At 53.3% G+C, this 22,870-nt stretch overlaps 1 protein-coding gene across 1 annotated transcript; it reads left to right on the forward strand.

Annotated features, from left to right (window-relative positions):
- Positions 1 to 1,572: 1,572 nt before the first annotated feature.
- LOC136789137 (E3 ubiquitin-protein ligase Topors-like) lies at positions 1,573 to 2,971 on the forward strand. Its single transcript, XM_066988934.1, has 2 exons — positions 1,573 to 1,719; positions 1,875 to 2,971. The coding sequence occupies exon 2, from the start codon at positions 1,966 to 1,968 to the stop codon at positions 2,809 to 2,811; it is 846 nt and encodes a 281-aa protein (XP_066845035.1). The 5' UTR covers positions 1,573 to 1,719; positions 1,875 to 1,965; the 3' UTR covers positions 2,812 to 2,971.
- The last annotated feature ends 19,899 nt before the right edge of the window (positions 2,972 to 22,870 follow it).

A 22,870-nucleotide genomic window follows, 5' to 3' on the forward strand; every position in this document is an offset into this window, starting at 1 on the left:
ACCAGAATGTGGAACCCTGCTCTCGGTGTTGGGTTATGTGATGAACGGCTCACCTACGCACCCACAAAGGATCCTGGGGGTACAGCCACAGCCTACTTCTATTTTTGCTCCTTTCCAATTGATCATGAAAACAAAATTCAGATTTTCTCTATCCTGTATTCCTGGTACTGCCACTGACTGCGTCCAATGATTTTCATAGTGGCTTTTCTCAATTTCTTCAGCCAATCCTCCTATTTTCTGGAGACTTGCAAAGCTTCCCAAAGAAGGACCATGTCTCACTGTCAACAAGGAAATGCTTCTTTTCCTTAAGACAGAACTCAATGAAAGAGTAAGGCATGAAGTGAATCCACAGACAAGCATGTAGCAGGCAGACAGTATTTTACAGACAATGAAGGCCCAAGCTCTCTCCTATTAAAGTCAATAAAAGTTATGCTAATTCTAGCTAGGGCTGTAATACCTCTCAAATATGTATCAGGTTTGTGTGGCAAGGGCTACCAGCAGGGGGGCTGCAGGGGTGCCCTGTGTGAGCACAGCCCAGCAGCTGCCCCATGGCAGAGCAGAGCAAGCTCCAGCTGCTCCAAAAGGGACCCGCCGCTGGCCAGAGCCAAGCCAACAAGTGATGTTGTTTGCACCTCTCTGAGAGCATATTTAAGAAAGGGAAAAGAACTGCTACACCACAGCAGCTGGGAGAGTGTGGAATGAGATCCAGCCCTGCAGCCCCCAAGGGCAGTGCAGCAGGAGGGCAGGAGGTGCTCCAGGCACGCAGCACAAGTTCCCCTGCGGCCTGTGGAGAGGCCCCTGGTGGAGCAGGCTGTCCCCTTGCAGCCCATGGGTCCCACACGGAGCAGATCTCCACGCTGCAGCCCGTGGAGGAGCCCCCGGTGGAGCAGGTGGATGTGGCCTGGAGGAGGCTGCGGCCCATGGAGAGACCCCGCAGGAGCAGGCCCCGGGCCGGAGCTGCAGCCCGTGGAGAGGAGCCCACGCAGGAGCAGGGGTCTGGGGGGAGCTGCCGCCTGTGGGGGACCCGTGCTGGAGCAGTTTGCTCCTGGGGGATGGATGGACCCCGTGGTACGGAGCCATGTGGGAGCAGTTCTTGAAGAGCTGCTGCCTGTGGGCAGCCCCCGCAGGCTCAGTTCGGGAAGGACGGCATCCCGTGGGAGGGACCCCATGTGAAGCAGGGGCAGAGAGGTGATAAGACAGCCTTCTGGAGTATCAACCATTCATTTCGTTTCTATGTCACTACTAGTTACTGGCCTCCCAAGAGATGTCCTGTGTCTGATCCCCACTCTCTTAGCATGCTTATTCAACCAATTTGCAACCCACTTAATGGTAAATCAAGGTGAAAAAAATTAAAGAAAAAACACACATCAAAACACCATCCCAACCCAACAGTATTTGTAATATGTGGGGCAAAGTGCTACAGGCCCTGTTGGGGCAGATGGCCCATGGTGACATCACTGAGCGATGGGCTGTGACCTCGCAGCCCTCGCTGCTTATCTTGGGGCGCCAGCAGAGGCCACGTCAGCCTAGCTCGTGGCTTGACTCCTGCTGAGCGTGTGTGCGAGGCTTGGAGCACCGAGCGAGGATTTGGTAGAGCCGTGCTGTGGGGCCGCCGGCAGCTGTTCTCAGTGCCCGTCCCCACAGTCATTGCCTGTGTTTCCCCGGCCCTGCCTGTCTCAGGCAGCCGGGGCCCCGCGGGACGCGCTCGCAGCAGCACAGGTGAGCTGTGTGGGGACACGTGCCCTGGGGCAGCCCACAGGGGGCACGGGAAGGCCAGACATGGGTTTGGGGGGGTTCCTGCAGAAGTGCCAGGGGGGCATTGCCTCTGCTCACCCTGGCACAATGAGTGACCTTGGCCTCTCTCCCTTGTGCAGATTCAGACATCCTTTGGCAGCTGCAGCGCCAGGGTAGGGGAGCAGCTTCTTCAACTCAGCTCTCCCCAGCCCACTGTAGAGCCCGGTGGCCATGGATGTGCCATCGGACTGGACCTGCCCAGCCTGTGGGGAAGGTCAGGACGATATTGCCTACATGACCCCCTGTCTCCACCGGCTGTGCTATGGCTGCGCCCTGCGGTGGGCAATGAAGAATCCATCGTGCCCCTTCTGCAGGGAGACAATCAAGACCATCAAGTACTCGGTGAGGTCAGACGACGATTACCTGGAGTGTGCTGTCCCAGAGCCTGCCGAGCACTTGGCTGAGGACCAGCAGGAGGAGCAGGAGGCTGTGGAGCCAGTGCCCAGGGCTCCTGACCTCAGCTTCCCACCCGAGGTCTGGGCAGCCTTCTTCCGCGAGCACCCGGAAAACGTCGAGCCCCTGCTTGCGTGGCTGCAGCAGGAGCTGGAGACCATCTCTGGCTCCGAGTGGTGGGAGGTGGCTGCGGGCCTGAGCACGGTGATCGGCTACCTGTGCGTCTACGGTCTCGACGAGGAGGGCTTGGTGCGGGCGCTGCAGCCTTGCCTCAAAAACCAGACGCTGCCTTTCGTGGTGCGGCTCATCACTGCCGCTGTGGAGCTTTGCAGCACAGAGATCCGCCGGCAGCGTGACCGCCAGGACGCCCACGCTGCAGGGAGCCAGGAGGACAGCCCCGCGGCCGCCCACAGCCACGCCACCTCTCCAGGGGGGACTCGTGCCCCTGCCACCACAGAAGAGGAGGAGGCACCTGAGGAGCCAGGGCAGGCGGCAGCAGGTCCCTCTGCCCAGGGCAGGGACTGCTTGCCTGGGGTGCGCCGGCGCGCCCCGAAGAGGAGGGCCAGCAGCAGCCTCCAGGACTCTCCCCAGCCCCGCAAGAGGCCGCCCCGACGGCGGCACTAGGCGGGCACCCCACGGCTGGCAGCATAATTTATGAAAATAAAGAAATGTTACTGAAAGAGTCTCTCTATTACTGACAGTGCAGACAGTGCTGCTGTCCATACCCATGTTGGTTTCACAGAATGACAGAATCACAGAATCGTAGGGGTGGAAGGGACCTCGAGAGGTCATCAGGTCCAACCCCTCTGCCAAAGCAGGTTCCCTAGAGCAAGTTCACAGAATCACAGAATCACAGAATCATCTAGGTTGGAAGAGACCTCCAAGATCTCCTAGTCCAACCTCTGACCTAACACTAACGAGTCCTCCACTAAACCATATCACTAAGCTCTACATTTAAACGTCTCTTAAAGACCTCCAGGGATGGTAACTCAACCACTTCCCTGGGCAGCCTATTCCAATGCCTAACAACCCTTTCAGTAAAGAAGTTCTTCCTAATATCCAACCTAAACCTCCCCTGGTGCAACTTTAGCCTATTCCCCCTCGTCCTGTCACCAGGCACGTGGGAGAATAGACCAACCCCCACCTCGCTACAGCCTCCTTTAAGGCACCTGTAGAGTGCGATAAGGTCACCCCTGAGCCTCCTCTTTTCCAGACTGAACAATCCCAGCTCCCTCAGCCGTTCCTTGTAAGACTTGTTCTCCAGACTCCTCACCAGCTTCGTTGTCCTTCTCTGGACTCGCATGAGCACCTCGATGTCCTTCTTGTAGCGAGGGGCCCAAAACTGAACACAGTACTCGAGGTGCGGCCTCACCAGAGCCGAGTAAAGGGGGACAATCACTTCCCTAGCCCTGCTGGCCACACTGTTTCTTATGCAAGCCAGGATGCTGTTGGCCTTCTTGGCCACCTGAGCACACTGCTGGCTCATATTCAGCCGACTGTCAACCAATACTCCCAGGTCCTTCTCTGCCAGGCAGCTTTCCAACCACTCATCTCCCAGCCTGTAGCGCTGCTTGGGGTTGTTACGCCCCAGGTGCAGGACCCGGCACTTGGCCTTGTTGAACTTCATACAGTTGGCCTCAGCCCATCGCTCCAGCCTACCCAGATCCTCCTGCGGAGCCTTCCTACCCTCAAGCAGTTCAACACACGCACCTAACTTGGTGTCGTCTGCAAACTTACTGAGGGTGCACTCGATCCCCTCATCCAGATCATCGATAAAGATATTAAGGAGAACTGGCCCTAGTACTGAGCCCTGGGGGACTCCACTAGTGACCGGCCTCCAACTGGATTTGGCTCCTTTCACCACGACACTTTGGGCCTGGCTACCCAGCCAGTTTCTAACCCAACAAAGCGTACGCCAGTCCAAACCAAGAGCAGCCTGTTTCTTGAGGAGAATGCTGTGGGAAATGGTGTCAAAAGCCTTACTGAAGTCAAGGTAGACCACATCCACAGCCTTTCCCTCATCCACCAAGTGCATCACTTTGTCATAGAAGGAGATCAGGTTAGTCAAGCAGGACCTGCCTTTCATAAACCCATGCTGACTGAGCCTGATCTCCTGGTTGTCCTGCAAGTGCCACCTAATGACACGCAAGATAATCTGCTCCATGAGCTTTCCTAGCACTGAGGTCAAACTACCAGGCCTATAGTTTCCCGGGTCTACCTTCCAGCCCTTCTTGTAGATGGGCATCACGTTTGCTAGCCACCAGTCAACTGGGACCTCCCCTGATAGCCAGGACTGCTGATAAATGACGGAAAGCGGCTTGGCCAGCTCTTCCACCAGTTCTCGCAGTACCCTCAGGTGGATCCCAGCTGGCCCCATCGACTTGCGTACATCTAAGTGCTGTAGCAGGTCGCCAACCATTTCCTCGTGGATTGTGAGGGCCACAATCTGTTCCCCATTCCCTTCCACCAGCTCAGGGTACTGGGTATCCAGATAACAACTAGTCTTGCGGTAAAGACTGAGGCAAAGAAGGCATTAAGCACCTCAGCCTTTTCCTCATCGCTCGTCACTAAGTTTCCCCCCGCATCCAGTAAAGGATGGAGATTCCCCTTAGTCCTCCTTCTCATGTTAATGTATTTTTAAAAACATTTCCTGTTATCTTTAACAGCAGTAGCCAGATTGAGCTCCAGATGAGCTTTGGCCTTTCTAATTTTTTCCCTACACAGCCTTACAACATCCTTATAATCCTTCTGAGTGGCCTGCCCTCTTCTCCAAAGATCATAAACCCTCTTGTTTTTTACTAAGCTCTAGCCACAACTCTCTGTTCAGCCAGGCTGGTCTTCTTCCATGCTGGCTCGTCTTTGGGCACATGGGGACAGACTGCTCCTAAGCCTTTAAGATTTCCTTCTTGACGAGTGCCCAGCCTTCCTGGACTCCTCTGCCCTTCAGGCCTGCCTCCCAAGGGACTCTGCCAACCAGTGTCCTGAACAGCTCAAAGTCTGCCCTGCGGAAGTCCAGGACAGCAGTTTTACTGGTCCCCCTCCTGACTTCGCCAAGAATAGAGAACTCGACCATTTCGTGGTCACTCTGCCCAAGACAGCTCCCGACCACCACATCTCCCACCAGTCCTTCTCTGTTTGTGAACAGAAGGTCCAGCTGGGCACTTCCCCTGGTAGGCTCACTAATCAGCTGCGTCAGGAAGCTATCTTCCACGCTCTCCAGAAATCTCCTAGACTGCTTCCTCTGCGCTGTATTGCATGTCCAGGATATGTCTGGGAAGTTGAAGTCCCCAACGAGGACAAGAGCCGATGATTTCACAACTTTTGCCAGCTGCCTGTAGAATTCCTCATCCGTCTCCTCATCCTGGTTTGGTGGTCTGTAACAGACCCCCACCAGGATGCTTGCCTTGTTGGCCTTCCCGCCGATCCTAACCTACAGGGACTCAACCTTATCATTCCCAGTCTTAGCCTCAAGATCTACAACATCAAAATACTCTCTAATATAGAGAGCCACACCACCACCCCTTTTGTGCTGCCTGTCCTTTCTGAAGAGCCTATAGCCAGTCATTGCAGAACTCTGGTCATGGGAGTGGTCCCACCACGTTTCAGTGATGGCAACCACGTCATAGCTAGCCTGCTGAACAATGGCTTCCAGCTCTTCCTGTTTGTTGCCCATGCTGCGTGCATTAGTGTAGATGCAGTTCAGCTGGGCCATTGCCTGCTCCCCAGACCCTGACACCGCTCCCCCTGGCACACCTCTAACAAGCCTTATGCCCTCCCCGTCCCCCTTCCTACCTAGTTTAAAGCCCTCTCAATGAGCCCTGCCAGCTCCTGTGCTAGTGTCTGTTTTCCCCTTAGAGACAGGTGGGACCCATCTGCAGTTAGCAGGCTGGGTGCCGAGTAAAGCACCCCGTGGTCAAAAAAAAAAAAAAAAATTTCTGCATTGGCACCAGCCTCTGAGCCACCTGTTTATCAGGTGGGCTTTCTGGGTCCTCTCTGTACCCCTCCCTGCCACTGTAGGGATGGAGGAAAGCACGTAGGCATCCAGACGGGCCTTGAGTATCTCCATAGAAGGAGACTCCACAACCTCCCTGGGCAGCCTGTTCCAGTGCTCCGTCACCTTCACCATGACGAAGTTCTTTCTCATGTTGGTGCAGAACTTCCTGTGCTCCATTTTGTGGCCATTGCCCCTTGTCCTGTCCCCACAAACCACTGAAAAGAGGTTGGCCATATCCCGTTGTCTCCCACACTTCGTGTATTTATAAACATTGATAAGATTCCCCCTCAGTCTTCTTTCCTCAAGGCTGAACAGACCCAGGTCTCTCAGCCTTTCCTCATAGAGGAGACTCTCCAGGCTTCCTGTCATCTTTGTGGCCCTCTGCTGGACTCTTTCCAGGAGATCTCTGTCTTTTTTTGTAGCGGGGAGCCCAGAACTGGACACAGTACTCCAGGCGAGGCCTGACGAGGGCAGAATAGAGGGGGAGGATCACCTCCCTTGACCTCTAGGATGTGGCCTGGAGGAGGCTGCAGCCCACGGAGAGCCCCCGCAGGAGCAGGCCCTGGGCCGGAGCTGCAGCCCGTGGAGAGGAGCCCACGCAGGAGCAGGGGTTCTGGGTGTACTGTCATTCGATGCATATGGATTCTGAAAAAAGTCATTCAGAAACATTGCTCCTCAACTTCTACGCTACAAGCTTTGTAAGTACGCTACACCATTGTAAGTACGTGGCGCTTGCCGTTGCGGGTTTGAGGGAGTGTGATGTAATCAATCTGCCAGGCCTCTCCATATTTATATGTCAGCCATCATTTTCCATACCAAAGAGGTTTTGACCGTTTGGCTTGCTTGATTGCAGCACATGTTTCACAGTCATGAATAACCTGTGCTATAGTGTCCATGGTCAGGTCCACCCCTCGATCACGAGCCCATCTGTAGGTTGCATCTCTACCTTGATGGCCTGAGGTGTCATGGGCCCATCGGGCTATAAATAATTCACCTTTATGTTGCCAGTCCAGGTCCACCTGAGCCACTTCAATCTTAGCAGCCTGATCCACCTGCTGGTTGTTTTGATGTTCTTCAGTAGCCCGATTCTTGGGCACATGAGCATCTACATGGCGTACCTTTACAACCAGGTTCTCTACCCGGGCAGCAATATCCAAGATTCCTGGGCAACTGGGGTTTCCTATTCGAGCCCGCTGAGTAATCAGTGCAACCCACTTGCTCCATGTAGCATCAGTTGCATGATGTGTAGAGGGGACCCTTCCTTTGAACATCCAGCCTAGTACCGGCAGTCGGGGTGCCAGGAGGAGCTGCGCTTCAGTACCGACCACTTCCGAAGCAGATCGAACTCCTTCATATGCTGCCAATATCTCCTTTTCAGTTGGAGTATAGCGGGCTTCAGATCCTCTGTATCCCCGACTCCAAAACCCCAGGGGTCGACCTCGAGTTTCCCCAGGTTCTTTCTGCCAGAGGCTCCAGGTGGGACCATTCTCCCCGGCTGCGGTGTAGAGCACATTCTTTACATCTGGTCCTGTTCGGACTGGCCCGAGGGCTACTGCATGAACTATTTCCTGCTTAATTTGCTCAAAGGCTTGTCGTTGCTCAGGGCCCCATTCAAAAGCATTCTTCTTACGGGTTACTTGGTAGAGCGGGTTTACAATCAGACTGTAATTTGGAATATGCATTCTCCAAAACCCCACGACACCTAGGAAAGTTTGTGTTTCTTTTTTGCTAGTTGGTGGAGACATAGCTGTTATTTTGTTGATCACATCCATTGGGATTTGACGACGTCCATCTTGCCATTTTATTCCTAAAAACTGGATCTCTCGTGCAGGTCCTTTAACTTTATTCTGTTTTATGGCAAAACCGGCCTTCAGAAGGATTTTAACTATTTTCTTCCCTTTCTCGAAAACTTCTTCTGCAGTGTCACCCCACACAATGATGTCATCGATGTACTGCAGGTGTTCAGGAGCTTCCCCCTGCTCCAGCGTAGACTGGATCAGTCCATGGCAAATGGTAGGGCTGTGTTTGCACCCCTGGGGCAGCCGATTCCAAGTATATTGGACTCCCCTCCAAGTGAAAGCAAACTGTGGCCTGCACTCTGCTGCTAGAGGGATGGAGAAAAATGCATTAGCGATATCAATTGTGGCATACCACTTGGCTGCCTTTGATTCCAGTTCATACTGGAGTTCTAGCATGTCCGGCACTGCAGCACTCAGTGGTGGCGTGACTTCGTTCAGGCCACGATAGTCCACTGTTAGTCTCCACTCACCATTAGACTTTCGCACTGGCCATATAGGACTATTAAAAGGTGAATGAGTCTTGCTGATCACTCCTTGGCTCTCCAGTTGATGAATTAGCTTATGGATGAGACTCAGGGAGTCTCGGTTGGTGCGATATTGCCGCCGGTGCACAGTTGTGGTAGCGATCGGCACTTGCTGTTCTTCAACCCTCAGCAACCCCACAACAGAAGGGTCCTCTGAGAGACCAGGCAAGGTAGACAACTGTTTAATGTCCTCTGTCTCCAAAGCAGCTATGCCAAAAGCCCAGCGGAACCCTTTTGGGTCCTTGAAATATCCTCTTCTAAGATATAAAGTCACAATACGGTGCTTTTGCCACTCATTACCGGTTAGACTCACTTCAGCCTCCAATACAGTTAACTGCTGGGATCCCCCCGTCACACCATAAATACAGATGGGCTCTGGCCCTTTATAGCTTGATGGCATTAGAGTATATTGTGCACCGGTGTCTACCAAAGCCTTATACTTCTGTGCGTCTGATGTGCCAGGCCATCGAATCCACACAGTCCAATAAACTCGATTGTCCCTTTCCTCCCCCTGGCTGGAGGCAGGGCCCCTCTAGTCCTGGTCAGAATCTTCGTTTCTGTGTTTAAAGGACTGCCTGCTGGAAGTTGGAGCAGCAAACTTTTCAGAGAACTCCTTTTTCCCAATTGTTTTCCTTTGCAATTCACGTACCCGTGCCTCTAGGGTCGCAGTAGATTTTCCATCCCATTTTCTCATGTCCTCTCCATGGTCACGTAGGTAAAACCACAGGGTGGCGCGGTGTGTGTGCCCACCATATTGTCTTCCTTGCATAGATGAACGTTTACCCCTAATAGCTGAGACACTGGTTTGCACAGGTGGGGAGGAAAATAATCTCTCTTCAAGTTGGTGGACCTCTTCAGAAAGTTTCTCCAAAGTATTCTCTATTAGCTGGTGGACACTGGTTCGTTCAGGTGGAGGGGAAGATAATCTTTCTTCAAGTTGGTGGATCTTTTCAGAAAGTTTCTCCAAAGCATTCTCTTTTAGCTGGTGGACACTGGTTCGTTCAGGTGGAGGGGAAGATAAATTCTCTTTAAGTTGGTGGACCTCTTCAGAGAGTTTCTCCACAGCCGAGACACAGGGCTGTAGGGAAGAGGAGAGATTTCCTTCGTACTGCCGGAGTATTTTAGTCACTTCATTCACTGTGGGATTCTCCTCCGCTTTCCAGGCTAGTATTGCCAATGAGCTGGCATATGATGATGGTGCACTCCGTACAAACTTCCGCCACATGGGTGGTGTACACCGGACTGCATCTGGATCTGCGGATGTTTGTGCGTTGTCTAGGTCCTTATAAATTACTTCCCGTACGGCCAATTCCATCAGGTACTGAATTCCCTTCTCCATGGTGGTCCATTTGCCTGGTAGACATACAAGTTCTTCCTTGAAGGGATACCTTTCCTGCACAGCTGACAGGAGACGCCTCCAGAGGCTGCGAGATCGTGCTCCATCTCCAATTGCTTTGTCAATGCATGCGTCCCTAGCAAGGGATCCCAGCCGCCTGGCTTCCTTGCCCTCTAATTCCACATAATTGGCTCCCGTGTCCCAGCACCGGAGCAGCCAGGTGACAAGCTGCTCACCTATACAGCGACCAAAATCGTTTCGCACATCTCGTAGCTCACGCTGGTATAGAGTCCGGGTAGTTACTGTTGATTTTTCGACATCCCCATCCTCATCTTCAGTCTCCTGCACCTTTGGTGGCCCAGCCTCGTCTTCACTATGCCCAGACTTCGCAGAAGACTGTCTGCGTTCTAAACGACCTGAGCCTCTATACCATTTTTTCACCTTGTCTACAGGGGCAACTTGCACTGCTACAGCTCGTTTCTCTAACCCAGACACAGGGTCTGCCACAGGGGTTGGAGTACCCTCTGCGGGGTCAACTTGCACTGCTACAGCTCGTTTCTCTGACCCAGCCACAGGAGTGGGAGCAGCTGCAGGAGCTGGAGCTGCTGCAGGGGCTGGAGTGGCTGCGGGAGCTGGAGCTGGAGCGGCTGCAGGAGCTGGAGCTGGAGCTGGAGCGGCTGCAGGGGCTGGAGTGGCTGCGGGAGCTGGAGCTGGAGCGGCTGCAGGAGCTGGAGCAGCTGCAGGGGCTGGAGTGGCTGCAGTAGCTGGAATTGGAGCGGCTGCAGGAGCTGGAGCTGGAGCGGCTGCAGGAGCTGGAGCTGGAGCGGCTGCAGGAGCTGGAGTGGCTGCAGGAGCTGGAGTGTCTGCAGGAGCTGGAACTGGAACGGCTGCAGGAGCGGGAGCTAGGTTGCTAGTAGCATCAATTGCAGCTCGATAGGCACAAGCCAGACCCCAGCACGCTACAGTGATTTGTATCACTTTGGAACTGCCAGAGTCATGACACCTTTTTTTCAAGCATTCTGCCAGCTTTTTAGGATTTTGCAGTTGTTCAGGGGTGAATGTCCAAAACACTGGAGGTGACCACTGCTCTAGAAACCTGCCCATATCCTCCCACACTCCCTGCCACTCGCAACTATCCCGCCTCAAGACAGATCTCCGGATGAGATTCCTAAGTAGTTGTTTAACCCTCAACAAAACCTGAAGCGCATTCAGGAGACATAACAACAAGAGCAGGCTGGTCTGAGTATCCCAAGGATATTCAACATCTCGGAGAACCACCGTAACTAGCTCGGGGGATAAGAGGGTGGTGGTGAAGGAGAAAGGGAGAGTGAACAGGTAGGGAAACATGTCTTCCCCTGTCCCTTTCACAGATTGGATCCCTAACGAAAACAGGCAATAGGTGTAATTGCTAATAGTTTCCGAGATATGGGTTCCAAAGTATAGAGTCAACGTCAGTTCTGAGTACAAATACCAGGTTAAAGTCGTGACCAGAAATCTCATCTTTTCATAAGCCATTGTTACACCGCACAGTACCATAACAATCTTAAACCAGGGCCTGGAAAGGATAAACAGTGCAACAGGGAGCACATACAGAAAGTAACGCGCTATAAAACTCAATTTGGAATACAGGTACAGCAGACTGGAGATTAAGGCAATCAACATCGTGACTAGCAACTATTAAGCAGGTCCAATACTTATACCAATTTTAGTTTAACACACTCTGGTCAAATCTGTCGATATCTCAACCCTTCGAGCCCCAAGTTGGGCGCCAAAAAGGGCTGTTGTGGTTTAACCCGGCTGGCAGCTAAACACCACACAGCCGTTCGCTCACCCTCCCCCCTCCCTCTCTGGGATGGGGGAGAGAAACGGGAAAGTGAAGCCGGTGAGTTGAGATAGAGACAGTTTATTAAGACAGGAATATAATAATAACAATAATAACAATAATAGTGATAATGATAATAGTATTAATAATAATAATGTATATGAAACAAATGATGCACAATGAAATTGCTCACCACCCGTCAACCGATGCCCAGCCTATCCCCGAGCAGCCGGCCCCCCACCCCGCCCAGCCACCCCTATATATTGTTTAGCACGACGTCAGATGGTATGGAATACCCCTTTGGCCAGTTTGGGTCAGCTGTCCTGGGTCTGTCCCCTCCCAGCTCCTGCTGCACCCCCAGCCTGCTCGCTGGCAGGACAGAGCGAGAAGCCGAAAAGTCCTTGGCCTGGTGTAAGAACTGCTCTGCAACAATTAAAACATCAGCATGTTATCAGCGCTCTTCTCATCCTAATCCAAAACATAGCACCCTACCAGCTACTGTGAGGGAAAATTAACTCTGTCCTAACTGGAACCAGGACAAGGCCTTAAGGCTCTTCTTGTTCCGGTCAGGTAGTTTAATTACGGAACACTCTCAGTAGACATTAATAGGAGTTTGTTCCATTCTTCTGCAGTGGTTTTCCGCAAGTAAGTGCAACTTTGCCGTAGCCCAGAAGGGGGGGGGCGTTGTTTCATGTATAGCAAGTGCTAGCAGGTAGTTGAGAGAATGTCGTAAGATTCGTGTTGAAGTTGAAAAAGGGCTTATCTAATGATACTAAAAGATGAGCTGTGAAAACAGAGTTATTTATAGAGATTTTAACAAACCACTGAAGATTGGATCACAAGAAATCGAATGTGTCTTTGCGTTTAGTGTAGTCTTACACTGATGATTTGTATAAAAATACGTAGGTTAAATTGAGTTGTGTTTATCATAAAGCAGGGCCACCTGAGATCCTACTTGTTTTCTGGAATGTCAAACGAATTGTGTTAATTAGGTTACTTTGGTACCATAGCTGATTTTCTATTAATTTCTTGTGCATTTGTAGTCACACAGCACAGGAGTAGGGTGGCTCTCCAGGACATGTGAGATCTGCCACAGATACATGGCAGGAGAATGGGGGCTTGCCACTGGGGCACCTGCAGCATGCTATGGTTCTCTCTCATCTGCACCAGCACTGCACCTTCTTCTGCATTATTCAGTTGGCAAGAGTGCTGTGCAACATTTTTTGCAGTTAAGGTGGGCATTGCAGAAGACCATCCCTGCAAAATCTTGAGGATCAACAGCATTTTGGGCAGGAAGGAACTTTGGGCAGGAAGAAACCAAACCAATTGAAGTTTAACAAGAGCAAGTGTAGAATCCTGCACCTGGGAAGGAACAGCCGCATGCGTCAGTACAGGCTGGGGGATGACCTGCTGGAGAGGAGCTCTGAGGATAAGGACCTGGGGGTCCTGGTGGACAACAGGTTGGCCATGAGTCAGCAGTGTGCCCTGGTGGCCAAGAAGGCCAATGGGATCCTGGCATGCATTAAAAGGAGTGTGGCCAGCAGGTCAAGGGAGGTGATCCTCCCCTTCTATTTTTGCTCCTTTCCAATTGATCATGAAAACAAAATTCAGATTTTCTCTATCCTGTATTCCTGGTACTGCCACTGACTGCGTCCAATGATTTTCATAGTGGCTTTTCTCAATTTCTTCAGCCAATCCTCCTATTTTCTGGAGACTTGCAAAGCTTCCCAAAGAAGGACCATGTCTCACTGTCAACAAGGAAATGCTTCTTTTCCTTAAGACAGAACTCAATGAAAGAGTAAGGCATGAAGTGAATCCACAGACAAGCATGTAGCAGGCAGACAGTATTTTACAGACAATGAAGGCCCAAGCTCTCTCCTATTAAAGTCAATAAAAGTTATGCTAATTCTAGCTAGGGCTGTAATACCTCTCAAATATGTATCAGGTTTGTGTGGCAAGGGCTACCAGCAGGGGGGCTGCAGGGGTGCCCTGTGTGAGCACAGCCCAGCAGCTGCCCCATGGCAGAGCAGAGCAAGCTCCAGCTGCTCCAAAAGGGACCCGCCGCTGGCCAGAGCCAAGCCAACAAGTGATGTTGTTTGCACCTCTCTGAGAGCATATTTAAGAAAGGGAAAAGAACTGCTACACCACAGCAGCTGGGAGAGTGTGGAATGAGATCCAGCCCTGCAGCCCCCAAGGGCAGTGCAGCAGGAGGGCAGGAGGTGCTCCAGGCACGCAGCACAAGTTCCCCTGCGGCCTGTGGAGAGGCCCCTGGTGGAGCAGGCTGTCCCCTTGCAGCCCATGGGTCCCACACGGAGCAGATCTCCACGCTGCAGCCCGTGGAGGAGCCCCCGGTGGAGCAGGTGGATGTGGCCTGGAGGAGGCTGCGGCCCATGGAGAGACCCCGCAGGAGCAGGCCCCGGGCCGGAGCTGCAGCCCGTGGAGAGGAGCCCACGCAGGAGCAGGGGTCTGGGGGGAGCTGCCGCCTGTGGGGGACCCGTGCTGGAGCAGTTTGCTCCTGGGGGATGGATGGACCCCGTGGTACGGAGCCATGTGGGAGCAGTTCTTGAAGAGCTGCTGCCTGTGGGCAGCCCCCGCAGGCTCAGTTCGGGAAGGACGGCATCCCGTGGGAGGGACCCCATGTGAAGCAGGGGCAGAGAGGTGATAAGACAGCCTTCTGGAGTATCAACCATTCATTTCGTTTCTATGTCACTACTAGTTACTGGCCTCCCAAGAGATGTCCTGTGTCTGATCCCCACTCTCTTAGCATGCTTATTCAACCAATTTGCAACCCACTTAATGGTAAATCAAGGTGAAAAAAATTAAAGAAAAAACACACATCAAAACACCATCCCAACCCAACAGTATTTGTAATATGTGGGGCAAAGTGCTACAGGCCCTGTTGGGGCAGATGGCCCATGGTGACATCACTGAGCGATGGGCTGTGACCTCGCAGCCCTCGCTGCTTATCTTGGGGCGCCAGCAGAGGCCACGTCAGCCTAGCTCGTGGCTTGACTCCTGCTGAGCGCTTGTGCGAGGCTTGGAGCACCGAGCGAGGATTTGGTAGAGCCGTGCTGTGGGGCCGCCGGCAGCTGTTCTCAGTGCCCGTCCCCACAGTCATTGCCTGTGTTTCCCCGGCCCTGCCTGTCTCAGGCAGCCGGGGCCCCGCGGGACGCGCTCGCAGCAGCACAGGTGAGCTGTGTGGGGACACGTGCCCTGGGGCAGCCCACAGGGGGCACGGGAAGGCCAGACATGGGTTTGGGGGGGTTCCTGCAGAAGTGCCAGGGGGGCATTGCCTCTGCTCACCCTGGCACAATGAGTGACCTTGGCCTCTCTCCCTTGTGCAGATTCAGACATCCTTTGGCAGCTGCAGCGCCAGGGTAGGGGAGCAGCTTCTTCAACTCAGCTCTCCCCAGCCCACTGTAGAGCCCGGTGGCCATGGATGTGCCATCGGACTGGACCTGCCCAGCCTGTGGGGAAGGTCAGGACGATATTGCCTACATGACCCCCTGTCTCCACCGGCTGTGCTATGGCTGCGCCCTGCGGTGGGCAATGAAGAATCCATCGTGCCCCTTCTGCAGGGAGACAATCAAGACCATCAAGTACTCGGTGAGGTCAGACGACGATTACCTGGAGTGTGCTGTCCCAGAGCCTGCCGAGCACTTGGCTGAGGACCAGCAGGAGGAGCAGGAGGCTGTGGAGCCAGTGCCCAGGGCTCCTGACCTCAGCTTCCCACCCGAGGTCTGGGCAGCCTTCTTCCGCGAGCACCCGGAAAACGTCGAGCCCCTGCTTGCGTGGCTGCAGCAGGAGCTGGAGACCATCTCTGGCTCCGAGTGGTGGGAGGTGGCTGCGGGCCTGAGCACGGTGATCGGCTACCTGTGCGTCTACGGTCTCGACGAGGAGGGCTTGGTGCGGGCGCTGCAGCCTTGCCTCAAAAACCAGACGCTGCCTTTCGTGGTGCGGCTCATCACTGCCGCTGTGGAGCTGTGCAGCACAGAGATCCGCCGGCAGCGTGACCGCCAGGACGCCCACGCTGCAGGGAGCCAGGAGGACAGCCCCGCGGCCGCCCACAGCCACGCCACCTCTCCAGGGGGGACTCGTGCCCCTGCCACCACAGAAGAGGAGGAGGCACCTGAGGAGCCAGGGCAGGCGGCAGCAGGTCCCTCTGCCCAGGGCAGGGACTGCTTGCCTGGGGTGCGCCGGCGCGCCCCGAAGAGGAGGGCCAGCAGCAGCCTCCAGGACTCTCCCCAGCCCCGCAAGAGGCCGCCCCGACGGCGGCACTAGGCGGGCACCCCACGGCTGGCAGCATAATTTATGAAAATAAAGAAATGTTACTGAAAGAGTCTCTCTATTACTGACAGTGCAGACAGTGCTGCTGTCCATACCCATGTTGGTTTCACAGAATGACAGAATCACAGAATCGTAGGGGTGGAAGGGACCTCGAGAGGTCATCAGGTCCAACCCCTCTGCCAAAGCAGGTTCCCTAGAGCAAGTTCACAGAATCACAGAATCACAGAATCATCTAGGTTGGAAGAGACCTCCAAGATCTCCTAGTCCAACCTCTGACCTAACACTAACGAGTCCTCCACTAAACCATATCACTAAGCTCTACATTTAAACGTCTCTTAAAGACCTCCAGGGATGGTAACTCAACCACTTCCCTGGGCAGCCTATTCCAATGCCTAACAACCCTTTCAGTAAAGAAGTTCTTCCTAATATCCAACCTAAACCTCCCCTGGTGCAACTTTAGCCTATTCCCCCTCGTCCTGTCACCAGGCATGTGGGAGAATAGACCAACCCCCACCTCGCTACAGCCTCCTTTAAGGCACCTGTAGAGTGCGATAAGGTCACCCCTGAGCCTCCTCTTTTCCAGACTGAACAATCCCAGCTCCCTCAGCCGTTCCTTGTAAGACTTGTTCTCCAGACTCCTCACCAGCTTCGTTGTCCTTCTCTGGACTCGCATGAGCACCTCGATGTCCTTCTTGTAGCGAGGGGCCCAAAACTGAACACAGTACTCGAGGTGCGGCCTCACCAGAGCCGAGTAAAGGGGGACAATCACTTCCCTAGCCCTGCTGGCCACACTGTTTCTTATGCAAGCCAGGATGCTGTTGGCCTTCTTGGCCACCTGAGCACACTGCTGGCTCATATTCAGCTGACTGTCAACCAATACTCCCAGGTCCTTCTCTGCCAGGCAGCTTTCCAACCACTCATCTCCCAGCCTGTAGCGCTGCTTGGGGTTGTTACGCCCCAGGTGCAGGACCCGGCACTTGGCCTTGTTGAACTTCATACAGTTGGCCTCAGCCCATCGCTCCAGCCTACCCAGATCCTCCTGCGGAGCCTTCCTACCCTCAAGCAGTTCAACACATGCACCTAACTTGGTGTCGTCTGCAAACTTACTGAGGGTGCACTCGATCCCCTCATCCAGATCATCGATAAAGATATTAAGGAGAACTGGCCCTAGTACTGAGCCCTGGGGGACTCCACTAGTGACCGGCCTCCAACTGGATTTGGCTCCTTTCACCACGACACTTTGGGCCTGGCTACCCAGCCAGTTTCTAACCCAACAAAGCGTACGCCAGTCCAAACCAAGAGCAGCCTGTTTCTTGAGGAGAATGCTGTGGGAAATGGTGTCAAAAGCCTTACTGAAGTCAAGGTAGACCACATCCACAGCCTTTCCCTCATCCACCAAGTGCATCACTTTGTCATCGAAGGAGATCAGGTTAGTCAAGCAGGACCTGCCTTTCATAAACCCATGCTGACTGAGCCTGATCTCCTGGTTGTCCTGCAAGTGCCACCTAATGACACGCAAGATAATCTGCTCCATGAGCTTTCCTAGCACTGAGGTCAAACTACCAGGCCTATAGTTTCCCGGGTCTACCTTCCAGCCCTTCTTGTAGATGGGCATCACGTTTGCTAGCCACCAGTCAACTGGGACCTCCCCTGATAGCCAGGACTGCTGATAAATGACGGAAAGCGGCTTGGCCAGCTCTTCCACCAGTTCTCGCAGTACCCTCAGGTGGATCCCAGCTGGCCCCATCGACTTGCGTACATCTAAGTGCTGTAGCAGGTCGCCAACCATTTCCTCGTGGATTGTGAGGGCCACAATCTGTTCCCCATTCCCTTCCACCAGCTCAGGGTACTGGGTATCCAGATAACAACTAGTCTTGCGGTAAAGACTGAGGCAAAGAAGGCATTAAGCACCTCAGCCTTTTCCTCATCGCTCGTCACTAAGTTTCCCCCCGCATCCAGTAAAGGATGGAGATTCCCCTTAGTCCTCCTTCTCATGTTAATGTATTTTTAAAAACATTTCCTGTTATCTTTAACAGCAGTAGCCAGATTGAGCTCCAGATGAGCTTTGGCCTTTCTAATTTTTTCCCTACACAGCCTTACAACATCCTTATAATCCTTCTGAGTGGCCTGCCCTCTTCTCCAAAGATCATAAACCCTCTTGTTTTTTACTAAGCTCTAGCCACAACTCTCTGTTCAGCCAGGCTGGTCTTCTTCCATGCTGGCTCGTCTTTGGGCACATGGGGACAGACTGCTCCTAAGCCTTTAAGATTTCCTTCTTGACGAGTGCCCAGCCTTCCTGGACTCCTCTGCCCTTCAGGCCTGCCTCCCAAGGGACTCTGCCAACCAGTGTCCTGAACAGCTCAAAGTCTGCCCTGCGGAAGTCCAGGACAGCAGTTTTACTGGTCCCCCTCCTGACTTCGCCAAGAATAGAGAACTCGACCATTTCGTGGTCACTCTGCCCAAGACAGCTCCCGACCACCACATCTCCCACCAGTCCTTCTCTGTTTGTGAACAGAAGGTCCAGCTGGGCACTTCCCCTGGTAGGCTCACTAATCAGCTGCGTCAGGAAGCTATCTTCCACGCTCTCCAGAAATCTCCTAGACTGCTTCCTCTGCGCTGTATTGCATGTCCAGGATATGTCTGGGAAGTTGAAGTCCCCAACGAGGACAAGAGCCGATGATTTCACAACTTTTGCCAGCTGCCTGTAGAATTCCTCATCCGTCTCCTCATCCTGGTTTGGTGGTCTGTAACAGACCCCCACCAGGATGCTTGCCTTGTTGGCCTTCCCGCCGATCCTAACCTACAGGGACTCAACCTTATCATTCCCAGTCTTAGCCTCAAGATCTACAACATCAAAATACTCTCTAATATAGAGAGCCACACCACCACCCCTTTTGTGCTGCCTGTCCTTTCTGAAGAGCCTATAGCCAGTCATTGCAGAACTCTGGTCATGGGAGTGGTCCCACCACGTTTCAGTGATGGCAACCACGTCATAGCTAGCCTGCTGAACAATGGCTTCCAGCTCTTCCTGTTTGTTGCCCATGCTGCGTGCATTAGTGTAGATGCAGTTCAGCTGGGCCATTGCCTGCTCCCCAGACCCTGACACCGCTCCCCCTGGCACACCTCTAACAAGCCTTATGCCCTCCCCGTCCCCCTTCCTACCTAGTTTAAAGCCCTCTCAATGAGCCCTGCCAGCTCCTGTGCTAGTGTCTGTTTTCCCCTTAGAGACAGGTGGGACCCATCTGCAGTTAGCAGGCTGGGTGCCGAGTAAAGCACCCCGTGGTCAAAAAAAAAAAAAAAAAAATTTCTGCATTGGCACCAGCCTCCGAGCCACCTGTTTATCAGGTGGGCTTTCTGGGTCCTCTCTGTACCCCTCCCTGCCACTGTAGGGATGGAGGAAAGCACGTAGGCATCCAGACGGGCCTTGAGTATCTCCATAGAAGGAGACTCCACAACCTCCCTGGGCAGCCTGTTCCAGTGCTCCGTCACCTTCACCATGACGAAGTTCTTTCTCATGTTGGTGCAGAACTTCCTGTGCTCCATTTTGTGGCCATTGCCCCTTGTCCTGTCCCCACAAACCACTGAAAAGAGGTTGGCCATATCCCGTTGTCTCCCACACTTCGTGTATTTATAAACATTGATAAGATTCCCCCTCAGTCTTCTTTTCTCAAGGCTGAACAGACCCAGGTCTCTCAGCCTTTCCTCATAGAGGAGACTCTCCAGGCTTCCTGTCATCTTTGTGGCCCTCTGCTGGACTCTTTCCAGGAGATCTCTGTCTTTTTTTGTAGCGGGGAGCCCAGAACTGGACACAGTACTCCAGGCGAGGCCTGACGAGGGCAGAATAGAGGGGGAGGATCACCTCCCTTGACCTCTAGGATGTGGCCTGGAGGAGGCTGCAGCCCACGGAGAGCCCCCGCAGGAGCAGGCCCTGGGCCGGAGCTGCAGCCCGTGGAGAGGAGCCCACGCAGGAGCAGGGGTTCTGGGTGTACTGTCATTCGATGCATATGGATTCTGAAAAAAGTCATTCAGAAACATTGCTCCTCAACTTCTACGCTACAAGCTTATTTGGAAGAGCTTTCCTTGCTGACAGGAACATCCACAGTCACTTCCATGACATTAAGAGGAGCAGGATTTTAAGTGTGGTGGCTCTGGCCACATGAGCTAGGTCCCAGGCCCACCAGAGGCAATGAAGGAGAATTTGTGGGGTCACGGGAGCCATTCAAGACCACTTGATGGAAGAGGTGATATTGGTAGCAGACTGCTGCCTAGTACAAGGAATGGAAGACACTTATCGGCAAGATCTCATTTGTCATTTAGGGAGGTCTCTGCTTGCACGGGGCTCACATTCAGGATGTTGAGGCTACCAATGCTTATCCCGCCCTCCAGCTACTACTTGCAGGTGCTTTTCCATGGAGGCACCAACAATACTATCAGGACTAATGTGGGAAGTATCAAAGGTGACTGCAGGATTCTACAGGCAGCAGTCAAGTTTATGGGTGCCTGCATTGCGGTCTTCCTCATCCTAATGGTAGGGGGAAAGGGCCTGAGGAGGGCTCAGTAGATTCTCCAGGTTAACAGCTTTTTGTGCAGCAAGTGTTGATAGCACACCTGTGATTTCTGTGACCATGGAAGTCTCTTAGAAGGTCTATAGGCTCTTGGAAGAAAAAAAAATCCATTTGAGCAAAGGAGGTCAACATATCTTTCTGAGCACTGCCAGCCTGTCAAGGGAGGTCATCCTTCCTCTCTCCTCAGCACTGGTGAGGCTGCATGCGGAGCACAGGGTCCACTTCCAGGCACCCCGCATTCAACAGATTCTGGACGTGCTGCAATGATTCCAGCACAGGCTGAGAGAGCCTACTCTGAAATGCACCTGAGGAAAACACTGCAACTCACAGATACTCAGCTCCCAGGTAGCAGCAGGGTGCCAGCCCAGGGCAAAAAAGAGCAACCTCCTCTTCTCCCTGCAGGGCTGATGAGGGGACATTATCTCTATATTTAGCCATTCTCAGAACTCCTTGAGCACACCAATGGTACAGACCAATGAGGTGGTGAACAAAAGGATAAGGAATATTGTATAGGCACAACTCACTTTTATTTGCAGCTGGGAGCTGGCCTGGTTAGGGAAGTCTTCTCAACACTCTCATGACAGGCATATCCAGTTACCTGATAGAAGAATATATCCATATATGTTGGGGTGTCCGCTTGGTTTTGGGTTGGTTGCTTCACTGCAAGCCTTGCTTCACAAATCTCCATGGAACTTCCTTTGGAAGGTGGCTGCAGAACATGCTCTCTAGAGAGCCTGGGAAACCTGATGGCCTTCATGGGTCTCTTCTCTGGCCCTAGGAAAAGCCAATATACAGAGGGCATGAGAGTAATCTCTGCCCGTCATTGAGCCTTGCTTCTGCCTGAGCTCCAGCTGAGCAAGCTGTGAGAAGCCATGCAGGAGAAGGTGATCTAGTGGAACCTGCCGCAGTGCAGAGGTCAAGCATCTGGACCCATGGGAAACGACAGCCAGGAGCTGAAAGGTCTTTAAGTGGTCCCCAAGGCAGAGGCAGGTGGTCCAGCCACAGTGAGGCAGGCTCTCCAGCTGGGCCATGTGGTGAAGGGGCTCTGTTCCCCAATGACCCTTCCTCCCACCAACAAAAGCACAGTGACGAGTATTGCACGGGTATAACTCGGGTTTATTTGCAGGTGAGAGCTGGCCTGGTTGAAGAGGCTTCTCAACACCCCGTGCAAGGCATCTCCAGTTCCCTCCCTGATGTGTCCACACATGTTGGGGCATCTGCTTGGTTTGGCATGGTTCCTTCACTGCAACTTTTGCAGTGTTCTCTGAAGAGCTTGGGAAATAAAAGAGCTTGCATGGAAGTTTCCTCAGGCCCTGGGAAAAGCCAAGAAAAAGGAGGCATGAGAAATGCTGCCATGCCCATTGTGCAGCCTTGACGCAAACTAAGCTCCGGCTCGGCAAGCTGTGAGAGGCCACTCTGGAGAAGTTGCTCTGGCAGAGGCTACCCAAGTACAGAGGCCAAGCGTTCAGACCCCAGGAGAGAAGCAGACCAGGAACACAACAGCCTCAACCTTGCAGTGGCCCCCAAGGCAGGGTTGGACTGTCCAGCCACACTGGGGCAGGCTCTCCAGATGGGCCAGGGGCTGAAGAGGCTCTGCTCCCCAGACAGCCTGGCCTCCCAGAGGGCTCCTGGGGACTCTGGCTTCCTGACCAGTCCCACCAGCAGTCCTGCAAGGGAGAAGGGGAGGCTGTCAGACACCACGCCTCTGCTGACATTCATGGTGACCCACAGCATGGCGCCTGCACCCAAAGCAGAATCCCCACTTGCATGGGGAAACCATGCAAGCCCACCCCCTCTCCTTGCCCTCCTGGGCCCTGACCACAGTCCTCCTCCACACATAATGCCCTTGATTACCCAAGGCAGCAGTTCCTACCTGCTCCAACTGGGTGCATCTCATCAGGAAAACAGGTACTCCCCTGCAAAATCACAGAATCACAGAATTGTAGGGGTTGGAAGGGACCTTGAGAGGTCATTGGGCCCAACCCCCCAGCCAAAGTAGGTTCCCTAGAGCAGGTTGCCCAGGTAGACGTCCAGACGGGCCGTGAATATCTCCAGAGAAGGAGACTCCACAACCTCCCTGGGCAGCCTGATCCAGTGCTCCGTCACCCTCACCATGACGAAGTTCTTTCTCATGTTGGTGCAGAACTTCCTGTGCTCCATTTTGTGGCCATTGCCCCTTGTCCTGTCCCCACAAACCACTGAAAAGAGGTTGGCCATATCCCGTTGTCTCCCACACTTCGTGTATTTATAAACATTGATAAGATTCCCCCTCAGTCTTCTTTCCTCAAGGCTGAACAGACCCAGGTCTCTCAGCCTTTCCTCATAGAGGAGACTCTCCAGGCTCCCTGTCATCTTT

The sequence above is a fragment of the Anser cygnoides genome, chromosome Z (assembly GCF_040182565.1).
Source record: "Anser cygnoides isolate HZ-2024a breed goose chromosome Z, Taihu_goose_T2T_genome, whole genome shotgun sequence".
Lineage (NCBI taxonomy): Eukaryota > Metazoa > Chordata > Aves > Anseriformes > Anatidae > Anser > Anser cygnoides.

Bases quoted from the DNA above. Each gene is read 5' to 3' on its own strand.
- LOC136789137 (XM_066988934.1), top strand. From the start codon at position 1,966: ATGGATGTGCCATCGGACTGGACCTGCCCAGCCTGTGGGGAAGGTCAG.